At 39.8% G+C, this 25,118-nt stretch overlaps 1 protein-coding gene across 30 annotated transcripts in view; it reads right to left on the bottom strand.

Annotated features, from left to right (window-relative positions):
- The window catches only part of rims2a (regulating synaptic membrane exocytosis 2a), a 131,778-nt gene that overhangs the window by 85,340 nt on the left and 21,320 nt on the right, over window positions 1-25,118 (bottom strand). For 23 of the 30 annotated variants that reach the window (XM_072394851.1, XM_072394852.1, XM_072394854.1 and 20 more), the window contains 3 exons: window positions 21,095-21,305; window positions 20,510-20,521; window positions 9,998-10,290 (listed from right to left, as the gene is read on the bottom strand). In XM_072394851.1, coding sequence (XP_072250952.1) covers window positions 9,998-10,290; window positions 20,510-20,521; window positions 21,095-21,305 — 516 coding nt within the window. Of the gene's footprint in view, window positions 1-6,373; window positions 6,858-9,997; window positions 10,291-20,509; window positions 20,522-21,094; window positions 21,306-25,118 lie in introns of those variants that run through there. The other 7 variants (XM_072394861.1, XM_072394872.1, XM_072394862.1 and 4 more) reach the window with 1 other exon arrangement.

Below are 25,118 nucleotides of genomic sequence, written 5' to 3'. Positions count from 1 at the left end.
GTTCAGCATGTATTTTTTCACAATCATAACCATGACCAGGACCAGCGCCATCACAGCTCCGAAGCTACAGAGTGCCAACACACTGAGAGAATCCAGAGTTCCAGATTTCTCAAGTGTCACTTGAAAAAACGCACATGAAAGACTAGCCAACAAAGTGCAGGCAGGCACATAGCATGCACATAAAATGGAGAAGACGAAAAAGGACTCACGTTGAGCTGAAATTAAACAGGTGCACACAGATAACACAGCAGGGAGCGGCACAGTCAGCACAACAGACACAAATGCAGCTAATGAGAGAAGTGAAGATTACATATTCAAGCTGGTGACTACTGGTCACATTATCGTAAATAAATGCTTACTACCAGGTGTTCATGGTCAAATCAGCATAATTTACTGTATCATGGGACTTCCAGGTTTACTAACTAAACAATGGGTTTTGCTTTCCTCCTCAAAAAATGCTCACTTAAGCTATAGATGTGTTGCAAGCAGCTGTTGACTAGTGGGGCAGTTCAAAATGGCATGAAGCATATATCTGATGCGCTTCCTCTTACATCACATACAGCAGACGGCTGTGGGCCAGTGGTAGATGAGGGACTAATTTGTTTACCGGTATTCAAAGATCCATAAATGATAAGACAAAGGTACTGAGTTACCCAACCATTCATATGGCATAAAGGCATCTCTGAAAGGGTTTAGTTAATGTCCAAAGAAACATTTATGGCAATGAATTATCTTGAGTTGGTTCAGTAACAATAGTGTGAAATGTTTGCTCAGTCATGGCACATTGATTCCACTTCTCTGAATAACAGGGATTTAACAAAGAAAGTCCACCCACTGATCTTCTAAAGGTCTGACCTTAGAAGCTTCGTAAATCAATAAATTTGATATAAAACAAGAAAGATGATGTAGCGAAGCATTATTAGGGGCAAATAGCCTCAGGTCTAAGTTAACAAATGCTATGAACAGCAATGCCAGATGAGATGGAAAAATCCATACATTTACACAGATTCAACTTGAATTTTACATGTGTTCATCATTAAAATAAACACCACTGAAATATTTGGATTTCAACTTTTTCTACTAACAGTTCTTTTTCACGGGTAGAGTGATACACAATAGAATTTACATCTTAAATTGAAAAAGCATGTATTTTCATTGGATGAGCTTTTCAATTCACACAGGATTGAAGCTATGACTATGAGGCCAAAAAATCCTATTAATAAAACATAATATTTGACTGAATGTCCTTTAGCAAGTTCCACTCTCTGGTTGGATATTTGGTCACTTTTCTTGGCAGCATTTAATTAGGTCAGTTAATTTTTTAGCTTTCTGGTATGCCCCTGACATTTAAGCACAGTCTACAATCTTTCCATAGCTTTGAGGTCAGAACTTTGGGAAGACCATGCCAAAAGCCAATCATCAAGCTGTTTTATCCTTTTCCCAGTATTTTTTTTATCTGGATTTGAAGCCATTGTTCAGTTGGAACACTTGTGTAACTTGTGTAACTTGTATGTTGCTGCTTTGGACTGTCTAGTTGATGGTTGGATTCTATGTACAAGGATACTGAAGGTGTCTTCTTTTTTATTTTTCCCACTTCACGCAATGTACGAGTTGCCCTGGGGAGAAAATGGCCTTGTGATGCTACAATCACGCTTAACTGTCGCCACAGTGTTTTGGGGATTGAATACATGATCTCTACTCTGCCAAATATACTTCAGGTGACAGTGGTAAAAAAAAAGAAAAATAAATAAAAATAAAAAAGGGAGAAAAAAACTCAGTCTTGGTCTTATCTGAGCAGAAATCCTTCCACAAGAAAGCTTTTTTTGTCAAGCTGGTCAGCAGCAAAATTCATTTGAGCTTGAAAGTGTAGATTTTTCTTTGGACTTTCCAATTCAGTCCAATAGGTGCTGTAAAAAAAACAACACATCCTCTGCATATCTGCAAAGAGAAGCTATCAGCTGAAGCTAATCATGGTTATCATTTTCAGTCCCACTGAGTTGATACTTCAAGTGGGTTAAAGGTAGGTATTTGTTTGTTTGTTGATTCCAGAAAACTTTAAATAAATTATGCAAACTTAACCTCTTGAATTTGTGCACCAGGTTATTGTATTTCTATATGCTAGTGTACAATTGTTCTGTCGCAGAAAAAGAACAGCTCAGTGTTGCTTGTAAGAAAACTTAAACTCTATACCAACAATAAGCTATGACAGCAAAAACAATCGAATTTATCACTTATTTAAAACACTGAATGCTAACTGATATTGACAACCAGCATCTCACACGAAAGTATATGGTTGAAAACAAAGGTCTACTCATTTGGCCTATGCATTTTCTTTTTTCTTTCTTGGCTATTTAAAACAAGATGACATCAGACATCTGCTCTGTTGCACTGAAAAAAGGCTTTTTAAAGAGAAAAATAGACATTCAAAGGACTGGGCAGTGCAGCCACATGGATTCACAAAGAAGCACAACGATACACATAGCGAAGTGCTGACTCTCACATTTACTCAGCAGCCTTCTCCTGAGTCCATCAGTAAATGGAAAGAGAAGATGTTAAGCACCTAGGGCAGAGCTGGAAGCAGCCTCGAGTGACCAAATTGAAATGTAGTTTAACTGAGAAGAAACTATGCCCACTGTAACTCAACCATTAATGTATTGCTAAGGTTTAGAGTCACACACGCATATGCATGCACACACGTGCCTATTCTGCGTTTGAGGGAATCAGTTTCGCTCTGTGAGCATGAACAGAGCCCAGATGTCAGTGCTCGGGCAAAGGCCAGCTTTTCTGTTGAGAAGTGCTTTGTCTTTCCTTTGTTCCCTCTGACTTTCTGTACCGTCCTCATCCTGCCCCAATGCTGAGATCTGCCCGGTCACTGATAATGTACATCCCTGTAAATTACATTATATGTACTTTTTCTATGTGACCATTTTGTGGTAACCAGTAACCAAAACTCAGCAAAGACAGTTTCACCTCCCTATGGGAAGCAGCAATAGGAGCAGTGGCAGCATGCTTGGGGCTGGGGACATTAGCCTGATGTTTATCTGGCTATATAGTCCTCAGCCAGCCACCAGTTATCTCTCTCTCTCTCTGTTTCTTTCTAGGGCTCTGACTCTGGTCTGATGCTCTGATATGATTTGATGAGAGTACAGAGGAGTCAAGCATATCAATTCAGCCTTTACTGCTGTCTCTATCCTTCCAAATTTTTCTTCCTTCTCTATCTATATATGCCCTATGCTCTCTCTTTCTCTTGCTCTCTTCCACGCAATCATAATAACACCTCTCTTAGACACCCAGGCAATAAACTAGGGCCTCCCTTCTTCCTGCGCTCATCTCCCTTGGCGAGGACAAAACCAATAAAGGGCCGGTTTAATTACAGCTGCTGAGTTTTGCCAACAGCCGGGTGTAACACCATGGGGCAGGGAAGGAGGCTGGGGGAACTGAGCGTGGGCCAGCTAATGAGGGGAGACGCTGGTTGAAAAATAACTTGTGAAGACACAGTCTCAATTTGACAACATACACCTAAACCTTTAAGACATTACTCTCCTCTAAAAACTATTCAAAGATGTGAAAAAGGATGGTAGAGGTCTTGATACTCCTTATGAAAGTGTGGGTAGAAACAAAGAGAATATAATGTTCTCCCCTCCCTAAACTACTACAGCCACGGAGCCCCTTCGCCATGCATTTAACTCCCAATAGCCACAGGGCAGCAGCTTAGTCAGCTTGATTTTGTATCTACAAGGCTTTAATGTGCAACTGTGGGAAAGTAAGGCAGGCATTTGCTAAAAAAACAAATCTACATTTAGTTGATTTAACCTCACTAAAGAAAGGTAAAAAATTTTTTTTAAAAAGAATGAGAAAGTACAGGAAAGTGTGGCCAATGAGATATCAAGGTGGAAATGCACTCACATCAACATGTGTCCAAAACTGAGAGGAGCCAAAGCACAGGAAGGTATCTATGTCCTTGTCTCCTGTTGTTTCTAGGTCTGCAGTCTGTCATGTCCTCCCTGTTTCCGTTTACTCTTATTTTATTTCCTTCCTTTCACCTAGTTCTGTCAAAAGAACATGGATCCAAGGCCGCAGAGGCTCAGAGTCTTGTAAACTGCAGTCTGCTATGCCTGCCTCGTCACCAGCTTGGTCACCATGGAAACTGACGCCTGGGTGTTCCTGCAACTTCCTTGTACTTTCTTTCTTTTTCTTGCTGATTATATTCCATGATTTGTCTACACTAAACTCAGCTCACTTCACATCCACAATGCATGCTATCAATGCAGATCGACAAGATGAAATTAGAAGGTAAAGTCTGTTACTTAAATACAACATAAAGGACAGGTTGGATGAGAGTGCTAAAGAAGTTACTTGAAATGTGAAATAGTCATGGCTATGTGAATTTCTAACTTTATCGTTATTTTTTAAAGTACAATATAGTTTGAGTGAGAACTGCTTAATTCTGTATGTTTCTCTCTGCGTGGCCTATTTGGAATCATTACATGGCAGACATGTGGGGTTTATCTCACGTGCGGGATATGAAACACAGCGTTGACTTAAAAACATTGTATCAATCCAATAAATCAAATGCAACTAATCGCATACAACTTTCACTGACTTAAATGCTTTACATATCCATGAGATGATCCAAATGTGTACCACACACTCAGTAGGATCCCTTCTGATGCTTCACTACAGAAAATGTAAAATTTAAATGTAGTGACCACACTCAATTCAAAACCATTCAGGCCTTCTAAGAACAGATCCCCACACCCCATTAGGACCTCTGCTGATGCACACATGCATAATACATGGAAGTTGGATCTAAAAGCACATGATCCATTAGGAGGTCTCTGCCTGGGCAAGGAAGAAACAGAGAGTCAAGAAGAGAAAGAAACGTAGACTAACACCACAACATCCCTGGTTGAACAGATGGCTAAGCTATCCAGCTTCTCTGAACACCACATACTGCTGGTATGCAGAACTCTGATGTTCTATATGTGTTTAAAAAAAAAAAAAATCAGTGGACTGGCTAGACCATTCTGGAATTGTAAATTGAAAATGCAGACATTCTCAAAATGTTTATTTACTATTTAGCTGTACAATCTACAAATGGGAAATTTAATCATAACAAACAATAGGCTCAGATCTGCCTTGGAGAGCCATTCTGAAGCAGTTTCAACTGAAGGATTTCACTGAGAAGGGGGAAAAAAGGTAGTGATGGAAAATAAGTTCAATCTAATCAGTCAGATGTGATGATTGCTGGATCACAGTTTCCAGGCACAGAGCCCCCTGTTCCGCCCTTCCAGTGGCTGAGTGTTCTGGCCATGTAATGTGAGGTGGCAGAGAGCCCAGCAATGCTGTAAATTATTTCTGACAGTAGGGTGGGGGACAAGAGGGAAAGACTTGCAGTCCCCAGAGACAAACAGTGGATGGGGAAGCGATATGGGGCCTGCGTCTATAGCAAGAAGGAAAAGAGGTCTATGTTCTTTCAGTTGTACGTCAGCAGAATGTGTTCCTGTTTGCACATTTAAACTCCTTCTGCAATCTGCATAATGAGCTATACCTGGCCAGATGACCAGACGTCTCTCTGTGGGGGAACAGAACCTTTAGCAAACTAATCATAATGTGCTCTAGTGCATCTAGGCATGGACTGAAACCTCTCTCGAAACCTTATACAAGTAGTCCACTTCTAGATGTTTTTCTTTGCAGAAAATGTAATACCTGTGTTTCAGCTGTCTGTTTTGAGGCTAAAACTGCAGTTAAATTAACTATTTTCAAATAACTGAAATGGGTGTGTAAATGCAATATCCACATGACACGCATGTACGTATGTTAGTTGTTTTGGGAAGTGTGGTCAGATAGCGAGGGTAGTGGGACTGTAAGTGAGTGTCGGCGTTCAAGGAGCGTGTGTTGGAGGTAGTGCATCCACTCGTTTCCAGCTCTGAGCTCTGTACATTTACCCTCGTCATCCCCTCATGTTCTCCTCTGAGGCACAACAGCAGCAAGCAGCAACGGGGGCACACATGCTACTGCAGCGATGCGTTGGGGCATACGCGCACGCGCACAACACACTTCTAACTCGATATGTTCATTCTACCAAGACGGTTTAATTTAACTACCGCACCTCGAAACAGTCGATCGCCGTACCTGCGCGCACGTGCGGGCTCACAATAGCACACCACGGCAGGATCGCTGATCGCTCCCATCATCCAGCCAGGAAATATCTGCAGCAGCAACAGTACTATACTGTGGCTTGCTGTTACGCAGGCTGGGTGCGATCGATAAACGCAGCAACCCCCACCCCCAAATAGCTACTCGTTTGACATACCAACGGGGAAGCCCTTCCTCATAAATCTCGGCATTTCGTTAGAAAGGAATCACTCACCCGATGTTGTTCAACGCCTGCTCGAAAAGCTCCGTCTGCAAGATGTTCTGAGGTGCAGTGAAAGCCCCGTTGAAATGTGATAAAACCGAGCTACAGAACTGACGCAATGTCTCAAACTGCATTTTCCCCCTCCGTTTTCTTTTATCCTCTGTAAGTGATCACCCTTTCTCTTCTCACCACCAACACATCCCAAAGCCTGCGTTCTCTCCGGACGCCCCCTTCCACACATACACCTCCTCAGTATTTTGGTGTTATCTCTCGGGGCACATTAAACACAGAAACGATGCCGATCAAGTTCCATATTTTTCTTGCCGCTCCTGGTAAAAAGTGTCCTTAAATGAGACGCATTCTGGCTTGGATCTTTCGGTCATAATGCTTCAGACTTGAAGCGAGAGAAATGAGATAATGGTGCCGGTAAGAAGCCCTCTCTTGTTTTTGCAGCGGCAAAAATCTCATCCCGATGTGTAGAAAGAGGTGAAGGAGCGGCCAGAGGAGAGAAGAAGCGTCCTACAAGGCAGCAGCAGCAGCAGCAGCATCCCTTACCGGCGCATCAGCTGCTGCCTCGCATTCAACTCATATTTCCCGTAGGCTACACACACGCACAAACACACGCAGTCACACTTATACACACACTAGAGCTGACAGGCTATGCAATCGTGCGCATTCTTTGCCATATCTCTCCATTCTTTCTCATGCACTCAACGAGATGCGCGCAGCAGCAGATACAAAACCTTAAACATCTAGGAATACGAAATACACACGCAAGTATATATCTAAAAGCATCAGAAATGTAGTTATAAAGTGGGACTGTCTGTGAAATAAGGGTACACATAGAAGGGGTTTTCCCTATGATTTATTTATTTACTTAGTCATTTAGCAATTGTATTCAGTGCTTTCATCTAAGGAATATGTACTTGAACATGTAAGGCTCAGGCACTGGACTAAATCTAACTAAAATTATTCAAAGAAATTATTTTTATGAGTAGACTTATAGAAAACCTATACTACAATGCAAATACAACCACAAAGGACAGTTTATTGAGCTGGAGGTTGATGAGAAAAAGCTTGCAGAAGTTAAAAAGAGACTTCTAAGAGATAAGTATAATAATGCCACAAATAAGAGGCTGTCCAGCAATTAGTCTGTGTAATAATGTAGCTCTTTAGTATTAAGCATTATGTAAGGCATGCACTGTGTTGTGTAAAATTATGATTGGACTGTAATAATGTAATCATAACACTGACTCACTTAATACCTCAAACAAAAACACTGATGATGTTGAAAATAATTTTTTTTTTAAAGATTTTTTTACATGCTTTATACGACTAAACTTTGTTCCAGTGTCCCAGTGAGCCAGCATGGGGAACGGGAAAGTCCTAAATGAAACACCATCAATTATACCTGTCCTTTTTTAAACCTGTCCTTTTTCAGATGTATCAAAATATGTGAAGTGAAAAACACCTTATGTTTAGCATGCTGTTCAAACTGTTACTATGAAAAAGATCATCAGAATAGACATTATCACATGCCAGTAATGGTAATATGCAGGCTTTTTGTTTTCACTACCAAATAAGTAGTTTAGATAACAGTCAGAAAGAAGATTTGTTTCAAATCTTTTAAAGTCTTAACATTTAATTCACCAGATTATTGATTACTGAAGCCTTGAGGAGGAGCTGCAAAAGCCTGATGCAATCTAATGCAATAAATGTGTAAAATGTGGGCCATTTTGATACACACTTCTAAAATGAGAGAGACAAGGTTAGACTAAGCAATAATGACCTGAATCTGCTTCTTCCTCTTTTAACATTGCTGCTATTCTGAATGTTGGCTGCTCCTGGCTGATGGTGTTAAAATGGTTAACCTGAGGAGATTCCTCTGGAAGGTATGTTCAGATCCCGGTGTATTAATTGCTGTTTCAAAATTGCTCACCCAGTACTGCTGCTGTCCTGCCTTATCTGTGTGCTCATTCAAATGACACCTCTGAGGCCAAGACAAATTAGAAGACTTCCCAAGTTATTTCTCCTCGTAGATAGTCTGTCAGCATTTCCCCTCCCTTCTTTCGCAAAACAGATCCAGGAGTTAATTTATACATTGTTTAAGATAAATGAAAGTGGGTTTTGGTGCATATGCAGAGGGAGTTCTATTTATGGACTCCCTGCTATCCATCATCAGCATTATCCCGTGATATTTTAAGACATCGGGTTTCCTGTTTCCTGTCACCGCAAATGTATGCAGTGTCATTACCTGGTACCAGCTTCACCCCTAAAGCCATTCTATCAATTTATACACGGTTACAAGCGCTCAGACTGAGTTATGTTTGCAGTCTGAGCCACTGTATGCTCGTTCTTACATCACTCTCAAAGAGTTAGTACCATAGCTGTGATTATTATTTTATCTTTATTGTGCTTTTTTTCAGTGGGCATTCGGAGCTTTGAGGAGAAGAACAAAATTTGATCACCAACGAGAAGAAAAATATATTTATGGAAAATGTGTATGAAACAGTTCTTCTGAAAACAGAAAGGAGTAGCATGTAAAACAGATTTCCTAAACTCCTTTCTTACTTTAGTAAACCTGTTCTAACATGAGGGGACAGGACAAGGAGCAAAGGCATCTCTCTTTGGGCTGTGCTTATGAATGGCCAATGACTGTGCAGAGTACAGTTATGTGTTGGACAGATTTCGAGCAACCTTGCATCTAAAAGGAGCAAAAGAATGACATTATAGAGGTTTGCTGAACAGAGTCTGTTGAGATGTGTGGTGTGGAGGTAAAGTCTTGAAAGTGTACAGATCCTGACTATGAGACTCTCTTCCTGAGAAAAGAGGAAGGAGCCCCCATGTGGACATCAAAGTAAGTGCCTTACTTGACAACAGTATCAAAAAACAGGCAAGCAGATTCCCGAGTGCAGCGTGTCTGTGCTGTCAGCATCTGAGTGTTCTACTCAGAGAGGGGCATTTAGTGCATGTGATAAAAGGAACACAATGTCCTATATAGTAGTTAGGCAACTCTCACTTTCCCACTTCAAACACATTGTAATAATGCTCTAATTTTCAAGTAAGCAGTAGCTCTACTGGCTTCCGCCATCTCTGATGACTAAACAGAATTATTTAAGTAAAGATCAGCAGTTTTAACAAAAAACAGAGATTACATAAATTATTGCAATCACTCTTCACGTGCTGATACCCCATCCCAGCTGAATCAGAGTGGCAATTATCTGTATTGACAAGCACTGGTAAGATATATGTGTGAGTAAGATGAAGAGAGAGTGAGTGGGTAGATGACTGTTACAGAATTGCTGAGTTAGTGACAGATACAGTGTATCCGTCTGTCTCTTTTATAGGCCTTATGGACTCCATGTACAGGCAGTTTTAAATTGGCCCAGCCTTTGTCTGGTTTGCTTGGCCCAAATCACTGTTCCACACAATATGCAACAGCCACATCGATCAATCCTAATTGTAAAATGCTCATCACAGTTACATAGTTTACCTTAATTTAGATCCTTATTTTTTTAAAAAGCTTTTCAACATTCAATGCACAACATAAATCTACACACACACACAAATACACTGCTATAACTCATACTGAGCATGTAATAGGTGTATGCTTCTTTTTCCACACAGAGAACTGACCTGTCTATGGAGGCGTCACCAGGTCCCGAGTACCTTAGCCCTGTACCATTGTCAAGTGATGACTGTCTGGGCAGATGCCCGCCATGAGGTCTGCTTCTGTCTAACGTTGTTGTCAAATCTCCTGAGGGTCCCTGGTAAGGGTATAGAGACGGGTCTTGCAGTTTGGCCTTTTTTCCCTGTGGCCCACCCTCAAATACGCCCTGTGCTTGACCAGGCCCTGAGCTGTAGAACCACGCCCCCGATTTGGTGAGGATTTCTTGTTGTTTTCGGCACAAGTTGCATACCCACATAACCTGCGGGGGAGAGAAAGAGGAATTAACAGTTTGAAATAAACAGACTGCGATTGCCTTAATGAGCTGCAATGAATTGGTTTGTGTCTATCGAAAGCTGTAACATAACAGTGCTGTTACTGGGTTAAAATTTTTTAAGTGTCAGCTTTTTAAGAAAATCAGACAGAACCGATTTAGTTTTGAAACAGCTTTCACTCACTGGCAACAATATGCCTAAACATTACTAACATTTTATGTTGATGAGGTGAAGGATGAATTATTCTACACATGCAGCAGCCTTTGATATCAGTCAAAAGTAGAATTATGTAGATTCAGTTTATTATTTTTGTATATTTTGAGCCTGTGAGTCCATCCTCTATAAACATATTTTAAGGCAAGCCAATTAAGCTACTTTTTTTCATTTGCAATGAAGCACCTCAACTTAACTCTTGACTCTGTTAGGCCAACTTCAAGAGCACAGAACCAGTTAGTATATTTACATCAAGTAAAGGTGATATAATAGTAAATAATATACTTTGCACATAATATAACATAAATATAATAGATTTGTAACAAATTCCTTCTTTAAAACTCTAAAAATACCAGAGAGGTAGAGGTTTTACTACTCTGGGATGTGTCTTTATCTGTTCTATAGTGCAGTCCCAGCAGCCAGCTCACCACATTAGCCTCATAAATCCAGGAGAGGAAAGGTGCTCCAAAGCCTGTATATACATATATACAGATTCACTACCTGGCAAAGCTCAACTGTCTGCACCAGTAGAAGAAAAATTGCATGATTGTATTCATTATAACTGTACATTTGGAACAGTGTCATCTGAATCTAATGTGGTCGGTCTCCAGGTCACCCCGACTCTCTTGTTAACAGTAAGCAACCAAAAGTGATATCTGAGTGTGCCTGAATAGAGTTAGAGTTTACAACAAAATTGACAGGCCAGACAACCAATTGGGCAGCCAAGATGTACTGCCGACCCACACACCCAGTGCTGAGTCAGTGCATTATTGTTATTGGTATGAGCTAGCCCTGAATTGACTAATATGTTATTTCTAGATTAACTGTACAGCTAGTGGCTGCAAAGGTTCAAAGGCTCAATTTGTTGCCAATTGCCTAAAAACATGATTGCTAATCTAGGTACCTAGCTGCAACTAAGGTACATGGAGAAAAAGAGTGGTAACTTGTACGGTAGATACTTAACAAATGATTATAGGGTCAGCAACCTAAAGTTTGCCATATAAAGTCTCTAAAGTCTTTTATTTGTCTAATTAATCAAATTAGACAAATAAAAGGCTGTTGGTCCCTGGAGATGAAGAAAACCCCATCATCAAATTATACAAGCAAACAATCCGACCTTAGCTGTCGTGGCTAAACAAGTCATGAAAACATTTTATTGTTCGTTGGTGGGAAGTTAATAAGAGATCATAGTTGTCACTCAGTGGCATACAGTTATTACCAACTGCCACACAACTATGCCACTATTTCACTATGCCACCCTACACCTCCACATGTTCTATGTGATGCTTTGTAACATCTTTCCACTCGTCAAAGAATTTCAGGATTTTAGATAACACTAAACAAATTAATTAAATAAATGAATAATCACTGAGCTTTACAAAAACAGCAGTCCTATGAGCAATCTTTAAAAGGCAGAAGTTTCCAAATGGAACAGGTAAGACATGTTTCTTAATGCAGATTTACAGGAATAACAAATTTATTCTGTTACATTCCAAATGCAAGGTAAAAGTTTAACATCCACACAGCAGACAAGATGTATGGTTCTATGTGATATTGACAAATTGGCATTCATGACTCACTATCAATGTTGCAAATGCAATGTTGAACTGTGTTGACATACAATGGAAGCAGAGAGGCTACAAATTATACGTCATGTGTCCCAGAAGAATGCATCCAGTGAAGCCATGACTGCCTCTTTTAAGAGGAGTTATTGCAGTGGTTAAGACCTAAAAGCTACACATCATGTTTTACTAACTATAATCCCACATGTTTAAGTTAACCCCTGTAACCCATTGACCCATAGGTATGGAAAATAAGTTAGACGAATTTGGATCAGAATGGAGATACAACACAAATTATGTGAGTTTGAAAAACATGTTTATAAAAGAGGTTGGCTGGCACAAAACACAAAAAGGCCTTTCTCCTCTGAGCCAGCACGAGAGCTATTCCAAAAGGGGAAATGGTCCATGCGTGTAAGGGAGAGTTAGCATTGCAGAGCACGCCGCAGCATTGGTTTGTTGTGTGTAAGGTCGTATTCAAACACACATGTTTCAGGAATAGACCGCCTCATGTCTCTTTCACTTGAATGGGGTGAAGTCTTGTGTTGCCAAATTGAATTCTGAGTCCGTTGCTTTGGCTTGCTAGAGTCACTTGTGGTGGAACGTTGAGAACTTCAGCTTTCAAGTGGCAGCTCAGGCGCCCAGCCAATCAAATTGTCTAACTGACTGCATGTCTGATCTTGCAATGGGTTGACGCTACAATTCCTAACATCGGACCTGCCCACCATTAAGCTTTACATCTGGCACCCATGTGAATCTTGCCTAAGCACACAGATTTGCCTATGTTTGGTATGTGTGAATTACCCAAGAGGAACAGCATTGGCTTAATGAGGGCATCTTTTTTTGCACATTTGGCGGACCTGATCTGTGAAAAAGGCTAACAGCTTGCAGAGGCTTAAGATATCCCACCCCAGACATCAGAAACTCACATGTATTGGCCTCACATCAAAATCTTCCAATATGGATCCAGTATAAAAAAGTCAATTTTACCCATTTTATCGTTAGTCATGAACCACATGCAAGGCAAATTTTCTAAACGTAAGCCATGTAGAAAAAAGGTATTTTAAAAATAAGTGGAGTGTGTGAAGGTGGTGGCAGTTAACCAATGTCAGTACTGTTAGCTGAAAATAGCATACCTGTTTTATCTTCAGCTGGAATAATGTGTAGGCATCTTTACAAATTATGTAAATATATACTACTAAAGAACATATCACATGTATTTCAAAGCTTGACCTGTATTCATAAAACAGGTTATCTGCTTCAGCCTATGACCTACATATTTATCCCTTCTAACTGCAATTAACTTAGAGCCAGTTGTTGTGCACCTCTCCAGTCTGCCAATAATAATTAACCACATTCTCATCCTTTGGACTGCACACGTCCAGCCCTGTTATCTAATCAGTGAATACCTAATAGAATAATAGTATTCCAGAAACACAGACCAACAAAAATTTGCATGGACCCAGCAATTGTTGAGCACATTAAGCTTCAGACATCAATACTTGGATTTAATTAGCACTCTAGAACCTAGACAGTAGATGTTTATACAGTGTATTAGAAGGGAAATACCAAAATGTATGTATAAAAAAAGAAAAATCTGTCCTGTTTTAAGATTGATGAGGATGCATTGATGCATTATGATACCTGAGTTCTACATGGACACAAGAGGGGAAAAGAGTTTTATCAAGGGGTTATGGGCTTTGAGTTTGTTTGTTTTTCCCAGTATAATTAAATAGCCAATCGTAAGGATATAAAATATGATGAAACTGTTTCCAAGTTGAACTGTAATTATGTGCTCTATTATTCTATTCAAAATAACTGAACCGATTTCTGAAATGGTGGAAGAAATCTACTCTGATTGAATGCCAGCAAATGATATCTGACAGCTACAGAAACATGTTGTTTCATTAATAAGGATTCTTTCTGTCTTTAGTCACGCTGACAGTAAAATGCTGCTAACAATCTATGTAGGGGTGCAATTCAGCGAGCGCTTAACAGTTAACAACAGGATACCATGGTACCCCCAGTCACTTACAGTAAAAACACTGAAACAAAGACACCACTGCAGATGCATGTATTCACAATGTCACAGACACACAAGGTCAAACAGCAGAGATATGTTCACTTTCATTAAAGCGTTCCTGCTCAAGTCTCACACACAGACATCATATACACACAAAAGTTACAAAAGTCACTGAACCTGCAGTTAAAAATAGAAAACTAAAAACCCAGCACTACCACATACAGGAGGGTATATATACTCTATTAAAAGTGCTACAGGCTGTTTATTGAGGCACTGAATTAAAGGAAACAAACACCAGTACCAGGGGATCAATAAATAATTTCCTTTCAAACTGTTTTTCCTCAAACCGAGGGTGCTTTCGCAATTATAATCTCCCAAAAATATTAGTGTGCTCATAGAAATAGCAAGAGCAAAGGACACCGTTGAAGGATGAGCTATCTCTGAGAAAATATAATAGGATATAATCTTTCAAAACTCTGTGTCCAAGGTGTGCCATAAAGCCTGTCTCACAAAGATTAAGTGATTTTGATTGTGAAAAAGTTCCTTTTGTGCTGAATATTCCAACCAGTGACATGAAAGAAAATAACCTTTGCCCATTAGTGATGTTCACTTCGTGCTCCATTCAAAATCTTCTCAATGGAGTCATCACACAGAAAGAGATTTGCAACATTTGAGAGCACTGAGCTCTCTCTTGTGGCCATTAAACCGCACTACAGCATTACTTAACATAGACTGTAGAGTGAATCAGCACTATCCCTCCAGGCGTATCAGTATCCTAAATGAAGAGTGAACTCATAATTTAAACTAAATTGCTTACATACGTGCATTAATCAAGTCACTCACTGATAATTGTGTAAGTAATATGACTATCTTGATCTGAGCATTGTCTCAAACTGAGAGTGTCTATGAAGGACCTGTCATCCACATTTGAGAATAGAGAAGGAAAATATGGGATTTCTGTTGGTTTAATATGTAACGAATGTAACCAAGACTCACTGTCCTACATTTAAACTCTAAACTTGATTTTCTAATAGTTAAACGGAAAACTAATGATAATAATCATAATCTGTTCTAAAAACCCAAGTCAAAACTAAAGTTGGCACAAGTTGCATTATTGATGGACTTGTAAATGAACTCTCATAGGTATCATATTTCATTGCTGTTCCTCTCCTTCACCTGAACTGGGGTGAACTGAAGCACTCATTAAAGACTCATTGTTCTGGGAGTGGAGTGTTCCTCTGAACATCCCAGTCTGGAATGAGTCCAACTTAAGCACACATGCATCAATAAGGATCCTATGTACTACACTCCAGAGCAAATTATTGCCACAGCTGGGGGCCACATGGGCTTGATGGGTTGCAGTGACAGGCATAACAATGCCCCAGTAGGCCAATGAATAAAGTGTATCATGAAAATTGCAACTCCACCTTCAGCCAACGGTGCAGGAAGGCATTGTATGACGTGAGCGCCCCTGTGTGAGTTTCCTCCCGCATGTTTGCCACAACGGACTCATGGTGTAATGCACCTAAACTTGCCACATTCAGGAGTATTTTTCTCTCTTTTTCGTTCTATGCATCATGAAATCTGTACAGCTCCAAGGATAAGCTTACGTGGCAATTTTGGTGTGATTCATTAGGTGGCCAATGAGAATGAGTGGAGCGCTTAAAATCACATGCCTCAACACAGCCTGCACGAGGTGAATTACATTTTAATGAGCTTCTAATTTTAGTGAGCGCGCAAGTAATAATAATAGAATTGATGAATATGTATGTTCCTTGTTTGAAGTTCAGCGATACAGAGGGGGGGCACTGTAGAAATGCAGTAACTGCTTTCATATTGAAACGGCTCGTGTCTGTACACCGTTCTGCCTTTCTTTGACCTAAACGTCTTCATATTTTCTAAAAGACATGCCGTGTCTTCACTGACAGCACATACAGTGGGCAGTTTTCGGAAACAAAATTACATGTCGACAACAAACTGCCAACGACTACAAAAACCTAGAGACGTGATATTTTCAATACAGTATATTCTTTCGATGGCCATGCTCTATGCTCATTTCCCGAAAGAGCCGATAGAGTCACATTTCCGACCATCAAAATGACCAGTGAAAGACGCGATGCAGCTGCTCGATGCTCATTCAGCTTACCCATGGTGCCACTGAGGGAAAGCAACTTGTCTGTGCAGAAATATCACCGTCTGTAAGCCTTAAAATGTGGTAACGACCATCCGCAGCATCTGCTCTGGAAGAGAAGAAACTGCTCCGACCTTCAGCACCGGGGACAGCTCCAAGTCCACAACAGGCTGCCTGCCGGACAGCAGCAGCAGAAAACACCGTGAAGGTTACACCAGGGAATCTACTGACCACATTCGATCCCAAAGAAAACCAACGCAATCGCAGTATGTCAACAGCACAATTTACATATTTATGAAGCTAAGTCATAAAAAACGACGTGTCAAAATCTCAAATCGCTTAATCCCACAATCAGCGTCGGAAGGTCTACAGGGACAAAAACATGTGAGGTGAGCAGCAACGTGTCCAATCACGTTGTGCCTCTCGCCATCGCTGTGTTTGTTCATCCGTAACAGAGAGAGCCAGACCTCTGCTGGATTTGATGAGAGCTCATTACATATGCGACGAGTCCCAGCTCAGCTTGTACAGTCCAACAGTCACAGAAATGCAGTTCGCCTCTGTGGAATACCGACTGCTACCGTTTTTCTATGTGTCAGGCTTTTCCAAGAATAGTTCACGTTATTTCTGACTCCGCCTGTGATGTAAATGTCATCTGTACAATAAAAGAACATGGATGTTATTTCTTCTTATCGGTTCAGACGTTTGCAACACCAGAAGTCACTACATGTGAATAGTCAGAAGATGCATTCCGGCTATGTTGAAACAGCTGTCTTATTGACACTTAAAATTACCTGAAACGTTTATTTGTAACGAATTTAGCTTGAAAGGGTCAACGAAATGACATCGTTTTCCTTTACCTCTCCTGTCTTGTAAACGCCTGTCACACTGTGTGGGTGATAAAGTTAAAGTAAAGACACATTACTTACAAAAGCGTGGGTGATACTGCCAGAAGTTCCACATTGTAATCTGTAAGGTTTTCTTTTTTTACCCAGTTAAACAAATAACCATCTTTATTATTTATTTAGCATTTTGTCCTCTAAAGCACAGCTAAGGATGCAGCCCCAGCTCTGTCTTTATACAGAAGTGTGAGTGTTGTTTGTCTTTCTGCAAAACGATCCATTTAAATCAGAGATTATCATGCTATGGGATCACCAACTGTTACAACAACGGCCTCGTTGATTACTTATATTTCAAGAAATATGTGTTTTCATACCTTTGGGAGTTAGAACACATATAGAACGCATATAGAGTGTGGTTCACGAGCTGTGCCTTCTGGCTACCCTATCTCCTAACTCTAGTTGAAAACAGATATACTGATTGAAACCAACAAAAGTAATAATAACACACACTCACATACAAGATGAAAACAGCAGCTTCACTACCATTGCTGTTATACACGGCTGAGGAAATCTAATTAAACTTACAAGACATTGTAAGTTGCAAAACATGCTTGTTCTAATATTTTTTTCAATTGTCAAAAGCAACAACTAAAAAGGTGAATTACATTATGCAGAGGCTTTCAACAATATGTCCATGTGATTGCTTCTAATGGTAGACTACTAATTAGTCTTTGAAGCTGTCGGAGACACATCTATCTGCATAAACAGCATGTTATTCACTAAAAAAGAAAGGATTAAATTGAAAGACGACCTAACGAAATACAGTAGTCTGTCACTCTTCTACATTATAGCTGAAATACTGAGGGGCCATAGAGCACATGTAATATCTTCCAGAGTTGCTTTAATCACAAATGACTTCCTCCCCAGAGACTGTTGATACCTCAGGCCTTTTTGAAGCCACTTCAGAAGACATCATGGGGAGTTCCACTGCAAGCAGGGATTCTGAAGACTTCACTCCACTGGCACACACTTTATCTATATCAAAGGCATTTAAAATGTTCACCCCTCTTTTTTCAGCAAATAGGACCTCTACAGACAAGGTTACCAGGGGTAGTCATCAAGCTGTGATTGATGTCAGTCCAGATATATTTATCTTTTTTTTTTATATTACTGAGCGTGCAATTACCAATTTTGCTACACTGTGATAGACAACTGAGGAAAATGATTGTGCAGAACCCTCAGTCTTGCCAAATTTAAAGTCTTTACTAGCTGTTTAACTCTCAGTCACTCTACAGTGTATCATATACCAGTGTACCATAGATCTGCTGGCTGCTCCAGACACAGAGACTTGTAAATATTCAATGGCGTTTCACAGAACAAGATCTCTCTCACCACTGCTGTCACCATATGTGAGAGAGGGAAAGAGTAGACGGATGGAAAAAGAGCAGATTTCACCACCACCACCTCTTTCACTGACACACAAGCTTTTAGACAAGATGGTTGGTCACACAAAAATGTGTCTCTTTGTTCATTGCACAGTAAACAATGCCTCTGTCTATCTGCAACTACAAGCATGGTTACATGAAACAGAAATTTCTTTCACAATTGTTCTGGTGGCTCATATGTACACTGTATCACAAATCTATCTCCCAAATGATTCATTGTCTGGTTGCCTGCACTGGTATTTAATGTGCAGTTTTCACAAAGCAACATATCCTATTTCTTACACCATAAAACCCTTTTCATCTCAGCAGCTCGTTTCTATGCTGACTCTCCAAACCTCTGACTGACCCCATCACCTGAGCTTCTGTAATCTGCCGTAAATGCTTACACTGTTCCCTTGGTGTAGGCCAGTGTAGAAGCAAATTTCCTGCACACAACACATCTTAAAGGACATATTTAAAGAATATATGTATATTTATAATATGAGTGTATTACCAAGCACTGAAATAGTGACAAAGTGACCTGAAAGAGACAAATATTCCTCTGTAATGGGATCAAATGGTCGCTCCTGTATATACCTTTCAGATTTGCAGCCGAATCTCCTTGACTATGAATTACGTTACACAATCAGTTTTAAGGAATAATTCAGTTCATTTTTGATCAGTAGTGTGCATGGCCTGCATGGAGAAGTGACCTTGTGCCAGGAGGCAGGGCATCACCAGGTGAATACCTTGTATTGAACCAGAGGCACTTGTCCATTTCCAGCCTGTTACCACCGTTACTACTCGGCACCATCTGTACAACATAGTAACCGATCTGCCTGCTATTAACTATCGGGGAACAATAGAAACCAGTACAAATGGGGTCTTGGCACTGAGGGGACCAACAGGACAGAGCTCTGATCCTGTGTTTCTGTTCCTCTGAAGTTTCAGTCAACCTTAATGGTATGTGCTGACCTGCATAGCATATAGGCTGTTACTGTTACAACTGTCAAACAGGAACTATTCAAAACAGTTATTAGCAGTCAATAAGCTAACTATAATGTGTAAGACTTGAACATTGACAATAATACAGCTCGTGTTATGCGTTCATTTAGCCGTCTCTATGATGTAACATTTAATTTGTTGTTGGCAGAATTATAGATTTTCATTAAGGGGTTCCAACACTGCAATCAGTCGTCAAGCCTTTTCAAGTTTGGTCTACGTTCTACGCTGAATCACATGTAAGCCTATACAGTAGCATTGACGTGAGATCACTTACTGTGGGTATGAGATGCCATGTTGATCATTGTCAGACAACAGCCTACTCAAAAATGTTTTTTTTTAAAGCTATACAAGTACCACACATATACACTTAAAGTCAGGTTGGATTTAATCTTATCATTTATTAGTTTCTTCATAAAGGGCTGCTCAGTTATTTCAGTGCTGCACTTAAATGCAGATTGAACATTTGGGAGTAATGATAAACGATGAATTAAAAGAAAAAAAAAGCTACACAACATCTAGATGCTTTCATTTTCACGATTCAGTTGGATAGTGTCCACACTTTCACATTGAAGCAAAGATTTATGTTTCTGCCAGATACATGATCAGGCACATTCAGTCTCCCACAAGTGTCGTGGGAAGATACTGTACAATTGTTTTAAATGTCTGAGAAGTTCTCTCAGACATTTAAAACAAGAAGGGAATGTGTGAAATCCGTGAATCCATCCTTTAACACAGTCAGTTGTATTCCTGTTTGGAAGGTACTATAGCAAAGCCCTTTTTCCTTTTAAAAACAGCTATTTTTACTCATGTATTCATTTGTTTTGATCTACTTAATGTTTATTCAGTATGTTTTTCAGCCTCACACGATAGACTCACAGATGAGACAACATTTTCTTGGTTGGTTCATGTCATTCTTGGCTGCTGGATGTGCACTTATGCATGTCACAAAATTTTACGGGCGATGTTTGTGTTTAGACACAGTCCTAAGAAACACAAAAAAGGTTTTGCTAACCACTTTGTCCTCCTGTTGCAATTCCATGAGACCAGGAATGCAGCAGAGAGAAAGAAAGAGGGAGACAGATTGGGAGGGGGGAGTAGGAAAGACAGGGAAAAACAGATTGTGAGTGGCATTAACAGCTCCTGGTAGCAACTGTCACACTTAGTCTGTGAAGAGGATTTGACAGAGGTTAGTTAGGCACCAGAGTGCAACATTACACAAAAGCAGCATCTCCTTCCTTTATTAGAAAAACAAAGAAGAAACAGTGCCCTCAAGTGGTGAAAAAGGGCAACTGTAAGTTATAACACATAAGGAAGAACTCCACAGCTATAAATCAGCACAACAGAGAAAACTTTAATTAGAATAAGAGCAAGAAGAGAGACTCAAACCAGCCTGCGTGTTAATAATCTGAGAAACATTTGTTTCCGATACAAATACCGTTGGCTGAAATGTCTGATTATAATTTCACTTCACGGTTTTACCACCTTGAATTACATAGACTAGGGAGACATTTTTATGTACGCTTTTGTGTGTCAGCAAGTGTGTGAGAGGGGGTTCTTTTTATAAATAGTGAGTAATAGGCATGAAAGCTAGCGTTACCTTATTTGACCGCAGAGAAACTCGTCCTCCGCACCTAGCACAGAATTTCGTTTGGCAATATGAACAGAGGTGACCACAGCCATCAGCAAACTTGGTTTTGTGGCATATCCCACAGGTTGGGGCTTCACTCTTCTGGTCCTGAACCTGCTTAGTCTCCTCCCCCATCTTCTTAACCTGGTCCTTATATGATTCAAACTGCTGGTGTAACTTCCTGCAAGTCAACAGGAAAAATGGAGGTTAGGAAAATGAAGTGCAGACATTTGAAAGGGACATTTGTGTGAAAGTCATCTATTCATATATAGACATTAATACAACATGAATGAACACACAAGCACACACAGATTTTAAAACTTAATTTAGAAGCTGATTTCTCAGATGACACTGTTTCAGTGAAAATGATATATGGTTGCTGTGTAATCAGCTTTGACATTAAGGATACATTGCATGTCATTTTTTTCTCTGTTAAAGTGCAACAGGCAGACAAATAGGCATTTATGGTATCATGCAAAACAGTTTTTCAGCAAGAGAATTATCCTTAATGTCTAAACCATGGCTTCAGACTTTTTTAAAAAACACACCTCCACATTAAGCCTATGCCCTAAGCTGTCTAAGTGATATAACCTCAGATGTGTGCAGTGAGTTAGATTTTAAAAAGAAAAGCAGACACCGTGACCTCAGAGGCTTCAAAGCTGAGCTCCTCCTTTGATACCACACCTCTTAAAACACAGGGGGGGTGGGTATCAAATTTGCTTTGCAAGTTTAAGAACATCACTTAATTCCACTTTCTCAGGTTCCCCGGTGTTTAATGAATCATTTGCACCTGTGTTTCTATATCAGGACAGCTGTAAGGTGAGACGGAGAGCACCCTTGAGACATACTGTTAGATAAAACTATCACCAATACACACGATTATTACTTTGGTGTTTTAACTACAGGTAATCATTCGCAGTCATGAGTGGTAGAGCCCACCTTACAGTAAACATTTGTCAGTGTCTTCTTTATTGAGCTACTGTTTGTGAACTATAGATGGCCTCCTAGTGATACAGTACACCTGATCTTATACAGTAGTCACTTAACTACCAAGAAGTCCAGAGAGATTGCAAAAAAAACCAAACATGGACTCTTCACATGCATTTTGTATGACAAATGTCAATTGAGCGTCTCCTTGGAAACTAAACACTGGGCTGACTTCATAATATGGCGATTAGAATTGGTTTCGCCCCACATATCCCCTGCAACATTCATTAGCTCTTGTGAATTATTGAGCAGAGCTATCCTTTTACCACATACAGCTCTGCATTTGAGATAAACGTGTCCTTTGCCCACAACCAGATATTTAGAACCCAAATGTAATGGCCAAACACCACCTGAAGACTCAGTGTGTACAGTATGTGTGTGTGTCTGAGTCTGGCATCAGAACATTGGATAATGTACCACTGACATGTTTGAAGTTGTATCCATGGAAGGATTAAAAGGGTAATTATGTCACAGCCTCTGTGTGTTTACCAAACAGAGATTAGGCTAGTATGTAGCATTAAGAGATTCGTACCAAATCGCATTTACTGACAGAGTACTTGATAACAAACTGATGAAGAACATGATACTAGGGTTGAAGCAACTGTCACCCGGGATCAAGGACATAGAACTACAAACAGCCTTGTTTTATTTTCACTTTATCCCCTCTTACATTCCATTACATTTACAGAGACATGCACTTGATCCTGGACCACTGTATGGACTAAGGTCTGCTGACAGAGTCACTGGGGGGAAAAAAAGCTGATAGAAATATTATCTATGACTACCTCTCCCTCCCTCTGTGACGGGCCACCTTTTGCAAAGATAACTCTTCACTCTTAAAAAGGTTACAGGTTTAAATTCAGTCTGCATCAAATTTATTAATTCTTAACTGCAGACTGAACAGCTATCAATAAACATAGAGACACGTGTGGGGAATTATTAAAAGCATTAGGAAAAAAAGAATAAACATTAAGTATAAAAGTATATTCTCGTGGCAGCAGGCAGCTGGTACACTGTACCCAGTCCAAAAGGGTTTCTTATTGTGTTAAACACGGTCAAATGTAGGTGACACTGCTGATGAGTAATCATACGCTGCTCATTGTCCAATTCCATGCTAGCGCATCGGAGCTCTCTTACCTCTTCGCCAGCAGCTACACATAGCCAGAAACCTGAGCCCCTCTCTTGGACATATGACAGATTCAAATGCAAAGGTGAACTCCAAGATTCTACAAGCCACTGGATTCTTCTTGTCCTGCAAATGATCTGAAGTGAATTCCTTAATGAATTCCTTCCTCAATGAAAAATTGAACTAAGAATGAATTTGATCAAATCATCAGTGATATTGGCAAATAAACTCTTTAAAATCAAACCCAAGTATATCAGAGTTTGTTAAACTCCAATGCTGTGCATATTTTTTTTAAATATTTGTTGAAAATCAATTTGGAAATGTAACATGAAGTGCATTTTATATATTGCCGCAAAAGTATGAGAACTCCAAAAACATTATGTTCCATCATCACTGCTCTTGTGCCATCATATACTCTGGCATTTTGATATACAGTATTAATTCAACTGCAGAAGAGACGTGAGATTCTCTGTAATTAGGTGGGAAACAGGGAGAAGAATATGTGAATATATGTGTAATTATCCATATTAAGCCCTACAATGGAATGGTGATTCGTTCAGGGTGTTCAGTGGCTGCTGGGATAGGATCCAGATGAGGTTCCTCCCTCAGAAACAAAATATTATTTAAACCAAATTTTCAAGCATTTTCACATCACATTATTGGTCGGATTAAGTCAAGAGACAGCAATCACAATATGGTTTGGATAATTAAAACTGGTTTAAAAATGTTAAACTCATGTGTTGCTTTTCCTGAAACTAGCAAAATCATCTTCAGACAGAGTGCTGCTAATCAGATGCAGAAGCAGAGGCCACCTCCGTTAAAGAAGAGTTTTTCTCAGTTTGCTAGTTTGAAGCATTCAGGTGTGTGATAACACAGAGCCAAGTGGGAAAGACAGCAGGTATAATCTTAGAGATGCAACTGTTGCGGCACATCAGTCTGGGAAGAGTTATAGGGCCATTTCCAAACAACTTGGGAGTCCGTCATTCTACAGTGAGAAAGATTTTTTATAAGCATTAAAACATTCAAAACAGTTGATAATCTTCCCAGGGGCGGCTGTCCCATCAAACTGTAAAATACTCCGAATTTTTATTAGACTTATTAGACTAAACAAAAATGGCTTGTTTGCAAGTGTTGCCAGGACAAAGCTTTTTCTCTTTAAAACGAACATGTTAGCATTGCTTAGGTTTGAAAATGGGCATTTGAACAAACCACATGATGAGACTAAAATGGAGATGTGTTGGCAAATTACACAGCTCCATTTTGGTGAGAACATGTCAATACAAACACCTCATACAAACTGGCAAGCACCATAGTGTATGGCTGATGATTTGGGGCTGTTTTGCATTCACATGGCCTGGGCATCTTGAAGTCATTAACACAGTCATTAAGTTGTTAACTCCTCTGTACAGCAAAATATTCTAAAGCTTCTTTTTTTTCAAAGCTGAAAAAGAGAAGAATCAAGGTCTCTTGATGGCCCAGTCAAAATCCAGACTTCAACTCAGTTAAGAAGCTGTGGTGGAATTCAGAGAGCTGTGCTCTAATAAATGCCTGCAAACCTCAATGAACTGAGGCAACGCTGCAAAGAGTGGGCCAAAATTCCTTTCACAGCAATGTGAGAGACTGATAACGTCACAAGTTATTGCTGCTAAAGGTGGTTCTACAAGCTATAGTATCGTGGATGTACTTAGTTTTTAACACTCTGTCTCTGAACTTTTACTTTTACTTTCGTCAAAAAATAAATATAATAAAAATAAGCTTTCATATGCCAAGTGTTGTTGTTTATCTGAGGTTGTATTTCCCTAAATTTGGGACTTCGTAAAGACCACATGATTTTTGTCCCGATATGTAAAATCTTACAATTGAAAGAGAGTTGTTTTTTTC

This window comes from Leuresthes tenuis, unplaced genomic scaffold, assembly GCF_036924035.1.
Source record: "Leuresthes tenuis unplaced genomic scaffold, fLeuTen1.0.hap1 SCAF_10, whole genome shotgun sequence".
NCBI lineage: Eukaryota > Metazoa > Chordata > Actinopteri > Atheriniformes > Atherinopsidae > Leuresthes > Leuresthes tenuis.
The sequence above is the reverse complement of the archived record's forward strand: the minus strand, read 5'-3'. Positions and strand labels throughout refer to the sequence as shown.